Consider the following 16,259-nt stretch of genomic DNA (forward strand, 5'->3'; position numbering starts at 1 on the left):
ACTGAAAGTTTTTTTTTTTTGCATATGTCTGCAGTAAAATTGTGATTTTCGTATATGAATATAGTCTATTTCAATATTTATATAAAGCCAAATTTATATAAATTATATTAAATTTGCATTAATAGATGTCTATATTATAAAATCTCAATTAGACTAGTAGTTGCGGAGACTTTGTAGAATGAGCTTGACGGTTTTTGTTTGTTTTCGAAACTTAGCGTCACCTCTTGTGTTTACAGTCAACAAAACAGCGTGTGGGCAGTTTAGTTTCGGCATGAGCTAGAGATTTGTTAATTATTTGTTTTTAAAATAATACATTTGAAATAGAGAAAAGACAAACATGGGAAGACGCAAGTGGAAAGCCAAAAAGCTTGAAAAAAAGAACAAGTCACAAAATACCCCAGAAAATAAAAGAAAAAATGTTTTTAAAAGTCCAAAAGAAAGTCACCGACCTGCAGATCAAGATGAAAACAAAAATGTCATCAAAGTACGATCTAGGTCTAGAATTAATAGAATAGATCTACTTCCTAGCCTTTTTAATTTCTAGTGGTTTCAGCATCATTCTCCCAATCTACCATTTATTACTGAAAAAAATTCCAAAGTCAGGTCAGCCTGTGGGGTAAAACTCCATTTTAGCGTATTTTATTCTCCGCTTCTTGTTTACCTTCAGTTGAGCGTATTTTATTATAACAACCGAAACACACCAAAACATTAGGAAAACAGGATTTATTATTTGTATTGTATTTTTGTTTTAACAAATGAATAAAAATGAATAAAAAAAACAAAGAGACTGACTTTTTTTTAGATTTTGATAATTTACTTTTGGTAAAAGTTGAGAAAAATCCAAATTTAGAATATTGAATGTGCAATGTTCGTGCGTCAGAATTTTCATGGCAATGGGTGAAATACGTAAAAACGTAACTCACAATTGGCTGCAAAGGCGGTTAAGTTTGTACTGTTACAGATACAAGTATCTCCCAGGCATGATACTATAAATAAATAAACGTTAATGAACTTACAATGACCCCAAAACTGAGGCCAACATAATTTCAAACAGTTATTGCCCAGAGCTATGACGTATGCTGATAATTAAAGTCAATGTGAACTCACGATGAACCCGCGACAGTGTAAGGCGTAAGGCGTGTAAGGATTTTTCTCCCGCTGACGATCACACGATACTGTGACGATAGTTAATTGGAACTGTTCTAATGCTTTTTTATGTTTTTTTTTTACCTTTTCTAATAAAAAATCGCATTTAAAAAAAAAAAATAAGTAGATCTGTGTTTTCCTAACGTTTTTGTGTGTTTCGGTTGTGTTTACAATAAACAGGGATGTGACTTTTCCGAATTTTAGCGGAAATCCGATTTTTCCGTTTCAGTTGTGATTTTCCTCCGTTGATTTAATTTTCGCCGAATTTTTCCGCCGAGTTTCAATTTTTTCGATTTTTTACGAAGTTTTAAAAATTAGGGAAAAAAAACGGAAATGTCTTTTACGGAAAGGGCCGACATGCTCATTCCACTTATTCGTATTTAAATTTAAATCGACAACTACTGTACTTAGGTCAAACGGACACTCGAATATGCGCATTTCTTTTCGATTGGTCGATTGCGCTAGGTCTGACGGTGCTAGATCAAGATTAAATGTAGATTAAGATTCGGAATTTCGGCGGACTTTCGAATTTTTCAAAGTACACTTTTTTTAGTCCAAATTTTCCGCTGATATTTTCAGTTAACTATCAAAAACACGGGAAAAGGTAATCTAATAAAATGCAGTTATTCAAATGAAACTTACATCTCTTAAGCCTGGTAATCTAGCTATCGATATAGCCAAATTTACCTGTCGGTATTTTAACCCGCCTAAATCTAGAGTTTCTCTCTGATTCTATTTTATTTTGCAATCTCAAATTAATATTGAAATATTTGAAATCCTTGCAAAAGTTGACTATGAGGACTAGACTAACCCGCCCCACCTCGTAGCAACGGTGGCTCTTGTGACCTCACCTTGACCCCAAGTACGTGTTCGGTACTGCTTGTGGAAAAAAAAAATGACGTCACAGTCAATTTCAAATAGCTGTTCCTGCAATACGTATGCTTCGAAGGTTTACAGATTAAAAAAAAAAACTTAACTCAACGTGACTACGACCGTGTCTTGTTTGTGGAAGAAAAAATACGTTTAGACTGTGGGGGGGGGGGGGGGGGGGGGAAGAAGGGGGAGAGTCAGGCTTTAGTAGGAGAGAGGGGAGGTAAATATCGTAAAAAAAAAACCGTGGATGACCCCTAACAGTTTACAGCTATTCCAAAAAACATAAATATCGATGTGGCTTGGTTATCATAATGATTAACATTGGTTCACACGTCAGACCCTTTCTAATTTTAGCTAACCTGGTCCATTTCATTTTTCCATCACATGAACACCTAGGGTCTTTACAGTTGAAGACAAATATTTTTACCAAACCCATCTTTAAAAGAATATAAGGCATTAGGCCCCCTATTTAAAAATTGAAAATACGAATACATTTAGAATCTACACTAGATTAGTACAGTTTAAATTAGCTTAATGATAAAATAAAACTTAATTGCTACTTTTGTTACATTGTCATTTTTAAAAAGTTGTATAAGGTAAACTTTAAATTGTAATTAGACAAGACTTTCAATGTTATTTTAGAGTAACATAAACTTCTTGTATTTAAAATATTAACTTCATTAAACAATTAATTAGTACAGTAACAGTATGAAGCTGCTTAACTGTGGTATGAAGCTGCTAACCGCGATAAAAAATAGATAAAACATATTGAGTTATTATCCGAAGAAAATTTCCTAATTTTTTTTCCTGGTCTGGTCACATCCCTGAATAAAATACGCTCAACTGGAGGTGAACGTCAAGCGGGGAATAAAATACGCTAAAATGGAGTTTTACCAGCCTGTGGCACCCTCCACTGAACTTGACAGAAGGAAAAAAAACTTGACCCGTGACCCTCATTAAAACAGAATTTGCTTTTGTTTAATTTTTTATTTTTAGTAAACATGTGCTTTATCTTACCCAATAAGTGATAAAAATTTGAAAATTAATTTTAATTACTGTTGTAAAGTGAGATAAATCATAAACAGCTTAATAAACATGTGTTTTCTTGAGGGGGTGTGACCCGGGTGTGTCACATCGCAATTGGAACTTTATATTTCTGTGTTTTATGACTATATTTGTTTACAATTAGCATGCTATGCTTTTAAAATTGATAAAGGGTAAGTATACCAAGTTACAAAATCTGCAAGACTTTCAGTTTAAAAAATAATAAAAACGATCATCAACGAAGAAAGCGTAAACATTCTATTTTTAGGTGTGACATAAAAAAACAGTCATAAATCTAGCCAAATGATTGGATTCTTGCGCGGCACACATTTTCCCGCGCCTCGTTTACACCAAACAAGATTATAATAAAACGAGCCGACCCGCTGCGTATCATACGCCGCTATTTAGTTGTTTTTTTTCTACTTTTCAGTAATTTATAATTTGTGAATTTGACAGTACCAATGCTGCCATTGAAAATATTTGCTTAAAAACACTAAACCCCCCCCCCCCCCCCATGTGAAAGCAGCCTCCTCTTAGTTACCTCCTCTAAGTTTAAAATCGTTTTAAACTAAATTATCTGCCCCTAATAGCCGTCACCAAACCCGTCTCTATGATTGTAAAATGTAAACAGAGTGAACACCGCTCACCAGATCATGTGGGGTGGGGGTGGTAGTGATAGTGATAGAGAGGAAGAGAGGGGACTGCAAAGGCGCTCTTGCAGCTTGTTTTCTAACTGATCCCAGAAGAGAATTATATATATAGATGGCATTATTGGGGGTGATCGTTTGCCCACGAACATATCTCATTAACCCCATAAATTATTACCAGTTAATTGTAATGTGTGTTAAATTAATACTTTAAAGTTTTCAAGGCACATAGGCTGGTTTTCAAAGAAAGCGATATTTCAGAGTTATTTGATTTAAAAGACAAGAATACATAGAGCTATTTTCACTTACACGCCGCTTGCGAGACAAACAAAGAAATTAGGTCAAAAGTACATCTGGGAATTCTTAAATAACAGACTGAAATAGAAACGGATAGTTCCGATGTCTAAAATTAACGATGGCCTTGTAATTATTAGTTTTATCCCTCTGCTGTTTAGTGAAAGCGAAACTGGTCGCCATTTTTAGTAAGCGCATGAGCCGTGAGATGCCACGAAAATGACAAACCCGGAAGCGTTGAACCGAAGGCCTACCTAGGGCCTATCAAATTTGTAGTTCTATATCAACTTTTCAACAATTTCCGGTAATTGGAAGTGTAACTTATTCACCTTTTGGTTTTTCAAAAGCCTATAAAAATAACTTGAGTACTGTTTTAGACAGATAAATGAAATTTCACATAGGGCCTACACATAAAAGATTTAATTTTCTGCCTTCTCTCAAATTTTGAGTCATTTCTATTGACTGGAATTAGTACTTTACGCCTTTACGCTTTTTGTGATTTCTAAAAAAATGCATATAAAGTACTAATATTCTGCACTATTATACACGCATTGTTCACTATGTTCACAAATAAGGCAATAACTGAAGTCTAAATAAGTACATATTATTAGCATGTGTTGTAAAGCTATTAAATTTTCTTTGTGGTTAGTACTTATATATTTCTGCTTTTTAGTACATATATGTCCTATTGTTACATCTCAACCACACACAACTGCTGATTTCTTTATTATTTGTTTTTACATCTGGCATGAGGGCTTAAGAATGATTGAAGTTGATGCCTCCATTGAGCAGATTAAATAACTTTTCATACATCAGGCCCCTATATAATATGTATTGATTATTAGCTACATTACAGCATTTAGGATACTACAAAGTATTATTACCCAATTTAAAATGAAGAATAATTTAATTTCTCAGGATACAGAAAATGTTGAAGATGACTCTGGAGATGAAATGGCATCAGCGAGAAAGATGGCAGTCAATAAAAACAAGAAAAAATCTGGAGGGTTCCAGTCCATGGGTATTTTTTACTAAATTTTTGTATTTAAAAGTTGAACACAGTTAATATTTCCCTGTTTAAAACTTGATATAATTTTTAAATTTTATTAAACAAAAATTTAGTTGTTAATTTTGTCATGATCATATTTCCTTTATATATATATATATTAAAAAAAAACCCACTGTGTAAACCTTATTAAAGAAATAAGAATTACTCTCAAATTTTAAAACCTCATATTTTTATTCTGTATCCTACTTCTTTTACAAAATGTTCATGTTTATTTATTTTTTCTTTTATTCCAGGTTTATCACATCCAGTTCTGAAAGGCATCTTAAGACGTGGCTACAAGGTTCCAACACCCATACAGAGGAAGGTTTGTAGCTTAGTAGAACTTGAAGATAGTGATACATTTTCCTTTTAATATAAGTATAATGCAGATAGTTAATGCTGGGTTGAAAAAAACAGTTTTGTGAAATATAAACTTAAGTTAAAAAAGTGCACACATTTTATGTTTAAGAACTGCCAGTCATAGTTAGGACAAATCATACTGTCATAAAGCCAACACCAACAGAGATTTGGGTTTGCAGGAAAAGACCACTATTTAAAAATTATATTACTTTAAGAGAAAATGAATTTTAGTTTTTTGTCCTTATTTTAATATTTGTGTTGTAGTATTAAAATAATTACATTAAAATCTTTCATTAACGTAAATGTTTTCTCACCATTAGTATTGATATTTTAATTTAGATTTAAACCTTAACATTAGCAACCACAGACTGTTTTAAATTGAACACTAATTATCAGTATTAAATGGTATCTTTTTTTTTTTATTTGGATTAGACCATTCCCATAATCCTTGAAGGGAAAGACGTCGTGGCTATGGCTAGAACAGGCAGTGGAAAAACTGCCGCCTTCCTTGTTCCAATGTTTGAGAAACTGAAATCACACTCGTCTTCTGGGGCACGTGCCATGGTCCTAGCTCCAACTAGAGAGTTAGCTATTCAGACATTGAAGTTTACAAAAGAGGTAAAGCAGTTCTACTTGATTTTCTTCTTGTGATAGTAAAAATAGCTCATCTCTTAAGCAAAAGAAATTTTTTTTAAAAAACTATTTTAAGTTGTTCAAAAATATTTTTCAACAATTACTAGAGGTTAAATGTTGAAATGTTTGAACTTCTACATTTTAGATTGGAAAATTTACTGGTTTAAAAGCTGCAGTAATTCTTGGAGGAGACAAGTAAGTTTATTATTTATATTGTACTAAATTTAACATATCAATGTTTGTCATATCTCAAATAGTCTAAAATTTGCTAAAAGTTTATTATTTATATTGTACTTAATTTAACATATCAATGTTTGTCATATCTCAAATAGTCTAAAATTTGCTAAAAGTTTATTATTTATATTGTACTTAATTTAACATATCAATGTTTGTCATATCTCAAATAGTCTAAAATTTGCTAAAAGTATAACGATAAACACAATTTTCTTTCAGAATGGATGATCAGTTCGCAGCTATGCATGATCACCCTGACATGTAAGTAACAAGCATGTCTTCAATTGATTAAATTAAATGTACCAGTCTTGTTGAAAATGAAACACATGCATGTGTCTAGTGTGACAGCTCATACTTTATGCTTGCGTTTATGAGGCAGACAAGGAAGCAAATACTGACTTTCCTTTAATAAAAATAAACTGAATTATCAAAAATTATATTTATACAATGTAGTATTTCTCCATTTATACGTTATGATCTAAATTGAGAGTTCTGCCATGTTTTATTGCTTTGTTTTATTCAATAGGTTTTATAATAATGATAAATATTTATAAATTTTTTTTCTACTAAAGAATTATTGCTACACCTGGACGTCTTCTTCATATTTTGGTGGAAATGGAAATCAAGCTTAAAGCTATTGAATATGTTGTTTTTGATGAAGCTGACAGGTAGTAAATTAATTTTACATTTATTTACATAGAAACTTTTTGAACAAATTATTTAACTTTTTAAGGTTATTTTCAATAAATGATGCTGTCTCAACAAACTTAGTTGGAGCTATTCAAAACCTGTTGGTTTATTTGAGGTTACTGATAACTTAGCTATTTGCACAACCTCAATTTATACATGTATATATTTAGTAAGATTGTCTAGTAAAGTTGAATTCTCCTTTGAACTTGATGGCCCAGAAGCAAGTGAAGTTGAGTTCACATGTTTCTGTGACCTCCTTGACATAGTAGTCAGTGCTAAGCCCAGCTGCCTTTACTTTCCCTAACCTGAGTTAGGTACCCACTATAGCAAGGTGGACTCATAGACGTTCAACATATTGAACCTGGATTTGAATTTGAAACTTTCTGGTTAGCCGTTGTATGCTCTACAATTTGACCATGCCGTCCCATAAGAAAAAAACTATGCTGCAACAAAATCCCTTTACACCTTTTTTTACTTTTTTAGGCTGTTTGAGATGGGGTTTCAAGACCAGCTTCAGGAGATCATACACAGGATGCCTGACTCTAGGCAGACGCTGCTATTTTCAGCCACTCTGCCCAAATCTTTGATTGAGTTTGCCCGGGCTGGGTTGACAGATCCCACGCTACTGCGTTTAGATGTTGACGCTAAGCTGAGTGAAAATTTAAAGGTAGTTACATGTGCTAAATTTAATGTTGACTTAAAGCTAAGTGAAAATTTCAAGGTAATGACATGTGCTGAGTAAAAAAAAAGTTACGTTTCCTTTTTGAACATTACGGTCCATGGGGCAAGTGATGTAGAGTTCAACTTTTTCTGTGACCTCAGCATAGTATGGTCAGCACTATACCCAGCCAACTTTACTTTCCCTAACATTAGTTAGGTACCCATCAGAGCTGGGTTGACTCAGGGACATTCTACTGACTTGAACCCTGATTTGAACTCAAGACTTTCGTGTTAGCCCTATATGTGCTGAATATATCAAGCATTTAGTTACAATAACTTTGGGGTTATTAGATATTATAGTTATTATGACAGGGCCAAATGTCCAAAATAAACTTTTTCTTGAATGAATTTTTTTTATCTTGAGATATTTTGTGATGTAATCTATATATAAATTTCAGCATTCTTTAGGTGCAATATACTGTAAATCTATCAAGCAAACTGCTACATCTCAGACACAATACTAAATTTATATATTTAATATTTCTGTACTTTAAAAACTTATCCAGTTGAGCTTCTTGTCATGTCGAGATGGTGAAAAATGTGCCCTGCTGGTGTACCTTCTAAAGCACATCATCCTCCCCACAGAACAGACTGTTGTGTTTGCTGCAACCAAACATCACGTCGAGTTCCTTAACATGGTAATTTTTAAGTTTAAACTCAATTTTTATGCTTAAGTGTTAATTTTTACCTATAGCTCTTAAGGAAAATATTTGTTTTTATAAGAATTATTTTAATGAATAATTTATTTTCATTAATATTTTGTTGGAAATAAAAAAATCTCCAAAGGTATCAGCTTACAGCTGTAAAAATAAAAAATACCAATGATATTGGTGGTATAAAAAATTCTGTCTATTAACAAAATAATTACTAGTGCTTAAGCTCAAAAAGATTGTTTTATGTTGTCTTTAATGCCTAACATTTAAAGAAATTTTTGATACAGTTTCAAAATAAAATGGTGATTCAACAAAGTTTCTATTATGTGACATATCATTTTTCACTTTTTCACACAAACCATAACTGTCAGCTCTGATGACACATGTCATATTTCACTTAACTTTTCCCATGACATGTCATTTGTTCCCACAGCTCCTTACACAGTGTGGCTTCAGTGTCACCTACATTTACAGCTCCCTAGACCCAGCGGCCAGAAAGATCAACGCAGCCAAATTTTCTCTAGGGAAAGTAAAAATCCTGATAGTCACCGACCTAGCAGCCAGAGGTATTGACGTCCCACTACTGGACAATGTGATTAACTTCCATTTCCCAGCCAAACCTAAGCTGTTTGTCCATAGAGTTGGTAAGTTATCTCCCTTTGGCTCAATTATTTATCTCCCTTTGGCTCAATTATTTATTTCCCTTTCTGTTTCTCTGTCATGTCATATTTGTTATTTCTTCAAAGTTTCAAACCTAGACTTTATATTCTGGTTTAATTACCTTTTTTTTTCGATTTTCTCTAAATAATTTTTTGTCTTGTTTTTCTCTTTTGCACTGTGGTTAAAGGGATTAGCAGTTATATATAACAGTTTTGCATAACAGTAATGCTCTTTTTGTCAATAGGTCGAGTTGCAAGAGCTGGCAGAAGTGGGGTTGCCTACTCATTTCTTTCCCCAGAGGAAATGTCACACTTTGTGGACCTCCACGTCTTCTTGGGTCGACCTCTCAAATTTGTGCCACTTGGGGAAAAGGTGGAAGGTAAAGGAACAAGCTGTTATTGGATGAGTTTAATTGTGAAGATAAAAATTGATTAATTAATAAGTAAAATTATGATGGTAGAAGTAATTGTTTATTTGGTGAAATGAAATGGGAAGGTGAAAATAATAATTGGGAATGGTAGGTGAGTGCTAGTGAGACAGAATAGTCACTTTTCCAAAAGTCTTGAGTCAGCAGGATGTTAATTAGTTAGTTTTGATAGGTACTTGAGTTAAGTATGGGAATCTAAAAGTTCATAGGTACACTGATAGCATTCTTGTGCATTGCTCATAGAAACAGATGAATCCCAACTCATCTTTTTTAAAAGTGTATTTAAAATGCCTTTAAAGATACATTATCTGCTGTTTTTTTTGTTTTTTTTTTTTGAAATTTTTGTTCATTGATTCAATTAATGAAATTAATTTATTTTACCAGACGAAGATGGTTGGTTTGGTGAAGTTCCACAAAGTCTAATTGACGATGAAGATGCTGAGCTAGTCCAGATAATTAAAGACTCTATAGAACTTGTAAGTCTCATATAGAACTTGTAAGTACTTGTAAGTCTCATATAGAACTTGTAAGTCTCATATAGAACTTGTAAGTCTCATATAGAACTTGTAAGTCATATAGAACTTGTAAGTCTCATATAGAACTTGTAAGTCTCATATAGAAAAATTATTTTACAATTTACATTAACATTCCAAAATTATTGGAAGGTTACATTTCTGGGAAAACGTACCATGTATCATCAAAAAATGTTTAGTAATCAATCATCCAGCAGTATTACATCTAACAATATTTTCATATTTTAATAAGATGACTATCAATGAAATCTATTATAAGTCCTATAGAAAATCAGTAACTGTTGATATTTTCAGACTGGCGTTCAATGAAGTTTATTATAAATCCCATAGAAAATCATTAATTGTAGATGCTTTCAGACAGGTTTGATTAAACTCAATTCAAATGTATACAGAAGATCTAATGGTGTTATTTTTTAGACCAGTTTGGTTAAAGTCTGCTCAAATGCCTATAGAAAATATTGCAAGTCTCGTCCAGCCCCAGCTACTGAGTCCACTAAGAGAGTGAAAAAGATGGTTGAAGATGGGGTGAAGGTCGGCATCCATCCTAAATTAAGTGAGTAATCCCTGTTTTAGTAGCATGTTGTTTGATCTAGTTGCATAGATCAGCCAATGTTCAGATTTGAAATAAGTTGTGGGTGTGAAATTATGTGTTCTGTTTTTTTTCTATTTCCAGATAACTTGGAAGTTGATGAGAAAGGTGTAAGATTAGAAATGTTAAATGCACTGAAAAATTACAAACCAAAAACTGTAAGCATATTTTTTAATGATTTCTTTTTAAATATTTTTTTTACAAAATTTACTAAATAAAATACCACTATACTAGTTTTGTTTATTAAGAACATTTGTTTATTAAAATAAAACACTATATTTTAAAATATTTAGTTTTACATAGATTAACAAGCATATGTTCACAGCAGTTAATGTATTTGTCTACTTATTGATTTGTTCATACTGCTCGTACTTTGTTTACCTAGTCTGAAAAATATTTTCTAATTAACTTGGTTCATTACTAATATTATTTTGTTTTACAAAACATTTTATTTCTGATTAGATCTGACCAACCATTTTATTTCTGATTATATCTGACCGACCATTTTATTTCTAATTGAATCTGACAGACCATTTTATTTCTAATTGAATCTGACAGACCATTTTATTTCTAATTGAATCTGACCATTTTATTTCTGATTGAATCTAACAGACCATTTTATTTCTAATTGAATCTGACAGACCATTTTATTTCTAATTGAATCTGACAGACCATTTTATTTCTAATTGAATCTGACAGACCATTTTATTTCTAATTGAATCTGACAGACCATTTTATTTCTAATTGAATCTGACAGACCATTTTATTTCTAATTGAATCTGACAGACCATTTTATTTCTAATTGAATCTGACAGACCATTTTATTTCTAATTGAATCTGACAGACCATTTTATTTCTGATTGAATCTGACAGACCATATTTGAGATCAACAGCACCAGCAAGAAGATGGGCCTGGAGGTGATGAAAGCCAAAAGAGCTCTACATGATGAGATACTGCAGAAGAACGAAGCTCGCAGGAAAGAGAGAGATAATGAGGGAGCCAGCGGTTCCACATTTTCATCTTCTTTGTTTGACCATCTCGGATCTCACAAGCGAAAAATGTCAGATGAAGCGGATCAGAAAGACATTGAAGTAAGTTAAATTTTTCTCAAATCTGTTAATCCTTTGTTATATTTATTATATTGTATACACCTAAATTAATGTTTGTTATTATTCTAAGGTTTAGATTTGTTTATTTTCATGTTGTTTTATTCTCCACTAAAATCAGCTTGTGTAATGACATTTTTTGCAGTATATTTAAATTTATAACAAGTTTTTCTCTACAAAACCTTTATACGCTATGTTTAGGCAATATGTCTTTCTTCGCATTTAGTTAAATTATGACTTGTCATTCTAAGCGTAAAAATATTTTTCTTGGTGGTAGCACCTATAAAATATGTAGGAAGGGTTAATGGATAATCACCAAAATATATTGGTACAACTGTGTATTCTCTTTAAATTTGAATTGCAGTCTGTGTTTGATACCATTGTGGGAAGCAAATCTAAGAGGAGGAAATCAGAGGGCTCCAAGACAAAACCAGCCCCTGAGACCAAAGACAAAGAGAATTTTATTTATTACAGGCCTGCTGACTATGCCTCAGAGAAAGGGTAGGCTTTATTCATTTGATCTTTATGATCATTTTAACACTAAATGCTGTCCTTGTTAAATTGTCTTTATTTTATTTTGGTATAAATTTTAACAAATACATAATGTTCATTATTAATTCTATTGATGTTTATGATTAATTTAACATTATGAATAATGTTATTTAATTGTCTTTTTTAAAATTTGGTGTGAATGTATTTTTTTAATTAATTAACTTGATGTTTATGATTGGTTTAACACTGTGAATGAGACTAAAGTGTCTTTATGTTAATGTGATGAAAATTTTATCAAAACTTTAAGGTTGAGTATTTCAAACACTTTTGAGAGAGAAGCAAGCAGTGCCGTTCTAGATTTTACCAATGAGGATGAAAACAATCAGAACAAGAAAAAACGTCATTGGTAAGCCTAGCTTTTAAAATAGCCTCAGTATAATAGTATTGTATCTTGTTTCTTACTCTTACGCACCCAAGTTGAACTCTAAAAATGAGGAGTTACTTTTTTTCATATTTAATGTACACTGATTTTTTTTAATGAAGTAAACAACTTGCTTTATTTTCTTTAATTTAACCAGGGATAGAAAGAAGAAAAAGTATGTCACAGACTCAACAGAGCAAAAAAATAAAAAGATAAAAACAGAGAGCGGAAACTGGATATCTGCTTCATACAAATCTAACGCATATCCTTTTATTCAAACGTTCAGTACTTATATTGACAAGATTTTTTTTGTTGTGTACTTTGGTTTTAGTATAACTGCCCTAAGCCTTATCCTAACTGAAGTTTTCAGAAATTATAGTCTATCTTTCACTTCTATTTTAATAAGAACCACATGTTTAATTCAAACACTGACTAATGAGATTTTGTAAACTTTGACCTGAAAAGATTTACTACTAGTACTAACAAGAATTGACTTTCAGTATGATGCTATCTGATTCTGCCTATTTATTTTATACAAAAATAATGTTAATTTCATAATATTAGATGAGAGCAATCTACCAGTAAATAAGATTTTGTTACTTAATTGGCGAATATATAGTTAAATTACTGTATTTTACCGAGTATTAGTTACACCTGTGTTAGCTGTCCTTGACTGAGCCACTTATCGTGAATGGAGGACCAGAAACAACACAGACAGGGATGAGGGGGAAACTGGTGGGGAGAGAAATCAGAATAGGAAGTTGACCATCGTGGGGATGAAAAAGAGAAAATGTGAGTACATCTTAAAAACTGTCTTCTTTTAAACTCTATTGTGACCAGTGTATTAATGGCACTATTACATATTATTTAATGACTCAATTTGTTTTATTTTCCTAAAAACAATTCTGTAAAGTCATTATATATTTTTATTTCGATAAATGGTCTCTATACACATTACAAAGGCTAAACAAGTAACAGTTAATTAGATATGTATATGTCATTACATCATAGTACAATGAGTCAGTTATTTGTGTTTATTTTCTTGAAATATAATTTCACACTATTTCAAATTATTGCATAATGTGCAGTAAACTATTAAATAGCATATTTATATTTATCGAACATTACATTAGTTTAGTTACATACTTTGAATATTCAAAATGCGTTAATTTCAGTCACATTCTTAAAACTTTATAAAACAGCTTAATTTTAGCTTAGTTAATTGGTATTGTTTAAATTGATGCACTAAATATATATATATATAAGTTTTAGGACACCACTTTTGCTTAGTTCAGGCTTGTCTCTATACATGATTTTTATTTGAAGTATTTATAGGAACTTCATAGACATAATTTTTATTCTTTGGTCACAGGGCACACAAAGGGTTCAGGGGAAGAGGCAAGCAGGAAACAAAACCAACAGAAATTTAAACTTGGGAAAGCAGGAGGCTTGAAGTCTGCTGACCAGATTTTGAAAAACAGGAGAAGGAAAGCCAAAATAGAAAATTTCCAGAAGTACAGGCAAAATATCCACTCCAAGAGGCAGGGGAAGGCGGAGCAAGGGAAAAAAGGAAAGAGAAAATAAATTTATTTTGTCTATTTGGGTTACTGATTTTTTTTTTTAAAGTAAATATTTAAAGCAAATGCAATTAACTTTGGGGAATAATCCCACATAGTCCTAAATTTAAAAGTGACCCATTGCCTTAGAGATTGGTTCCTCAGGTGAAGTGCACTAAACTGTAATACCTGATTAATCCAGTTAGGGAAAGAAAATTGTGGTTGGGCAGAGCGCTGGCCATTAATATGCAGAGATTGTAGAAACAGATGAACTCTACTAAACCTACTATGCATACAGCTAGGTCTACTATATGGGTAAACTTCTAAAAAGTTCGATTATTGTAAACCTGTCAAAATGCAATACATCTGCATCATAAACAGCTGATATGTGTTGATGTTGGGTACCTGGCAGCATATGGGTTGCTAAGGCGCTCTTCTGTTAAAGAAATTCACATACTGTTCATGCCTCACAATTTAATATATTGCTACCACTTTGACCAGTTTAATTGGGTTGGGTAGTCAAGTTGTAGAGTTCTCAACTGCTAACCCAAGAGTCACGAGTTCAGAACATGCACTTTATTGTCTGTAAGATGTCCCAGAGTCCACCCAGCACTAATGGGTAACTAACTCATATTAGGGTAAGTAGAGACAGCTGAGCAAAGTGCCGACACCATTTCTTTATATGGCATGGTCAAGAAACATGAACTCTACTTCATCTGGATCATTAGGTCTAAAAAGGGACCTTTAGTAATAATGCCATGATTTATAAATTTATTTTTCTTCACAACGATTAACAAACATGTCATAAACAAGACTTATAAAATACAAATCAACACATGTATGGTGTGAGAAACATGTTTTATCATACTCATACAGCAAACAGGGACATGTACAGCAATTTCAAAACATGTTATATTTTAAAATAAATAGCACAGCTATCTTTTCAAAGCCACCCGATATTATGAGCATTTTACTAAGAGTTGTATTGTGAGCGTATATTTCTGTAAATTCTTTTGCATAGAAACATTAAACAGTCATCTGACATGGCTATACTAAAAGTTGGTTTGCACCATTAACAAGAGAGACATCATTAGTTAATTTATAAGTAGATTTCAACAGGGGATATGTATATAAATAAACATCAAAAGCATTGCCCTAGAGTGCAAAAGATAAACATCACTTGAAATAAGTATAAGGCAACAAAAAAATATCTAAAAAAAAAGACCTCCAGGTGCCTACAATATTATTTTCATTGACTGAATAAAAACTGATAAATTAATACACTGCTTGAGGGGATGAGAACTTTCCTGGAATGAATTCAGACCTATATCTAATACACTGGTTGATAGAGAAACAATACAACAGTAGCAGTAATGAAAAACCTAGATCTAATACACTGGTTGATAGAGAAACAATACAACAGTAGCAGTAATAGAAAGAAGAACAACATATTTTACTTTAGTATAGGACAAAGCATAAACGTTTAGGGTGATTAGTTTAGTAGGCTGTAAATAAAACAACAAAACCATTTCCTGCCTCAACAAATACATTAGAATATTTTACAAATGCAAGTAGATGGAAGAGTGGAAATCAACAAGCCATTTAGAAGAAAAAAAACCTTATGGGTAAGTAGTTTATTTAATGTGAATTATTGAACTGGGAACCACTGGCTTTTAAAATATATTAGAGATAATGTTTTTATGCCTCACAAAAATAGTTGAGAGAAGTCACGATTAAATTTTTTCCACACATTCTGTGCACAATTATTAAGCACTGTTTGTGTCTGATACATAAAACACTCATATACTCAGTTACAAATTTTTTACAGTTTAGAGATCATGCTTAGACATTTATTTCACTGCTAATAGACAGGTGAGCTGTTTAGGTGATTGTATTTACATTTTAAATACAATTTTTAAAAAAAAATTACTAACCACAACCATATTTTTTTTTTTAAAAATCATTTCATTAAGACTATTTTTTCAAAGAAAACGAGATCACAATTTAAAAAGTGTGACTTGATAAGAAATGGATGAAATACAATTTTACTATCCATGCTAGGGGAATCAGTTTTGTAAGAGTATTGAGTTGGTCAATACTGAAAGACTGTTACTTTTTAAAAAGAAAAATTC

General features: G+C 32.0%; 1 protein-coding gene across 1 annotated transcript; it reads left to right on the top strand.

Moving 5' to 3' along the window:
* Positions 1-226: 226 nt before the first annotated feature.
* On the top strand, positions 227-14,167 carry LOC131940292 (ATP-dependent RNA helicase DDX54). The gene is made up of 20 exons (XM_059298938.1): positions 227-484; positions 4,923-5,025; positions 5,307-5,377; positions 5,845-6,030; positions 6,191-6,240; positions 6,499-6,540; positions 6,852-6,947; positions 7,453-7,636; positions 8,196-8,327; positions 8,776-8,986; positions 9,247-9,381; positions 9,814-9,905; positions 10,380-10,515; positions 10,636-10,709; positions 11,425-11,643; positions 12,023-12,159; positions 12,458-12,556; positions 12,729-12,832; positions 13,253-13,363; positions 13,944-14,167. The coding sequence occupies exons 1-20, from the start codon at positions 338-340 to the stop codon at positions 14,153-14,155; spliced, it is 2,541 nt and encodes an 846-aa protein (XP_059154921.1). The 5' UTR covers positions 227-337; the 3' UTR covers positions 14,156-14,167.
* Positions 14,168-16,259: the final 2,092 nt, after the last annotated feature.

Source organism: Physella acuta, unplaced genomic scaffold (assembly GCF_028476545.2).
Source record: "Physella acuta isolate Inbredline_101_S28 unplaced genomic scaffold, ASM2847654v3 ptg000315l, whole genome shotgun sequence".
In the NCBI taxonomy this organism is placed as follows: Eukaryota; Metazoa; Mollusca; class Gastropoda; family Physidae; genus Physella; species Physella acuta.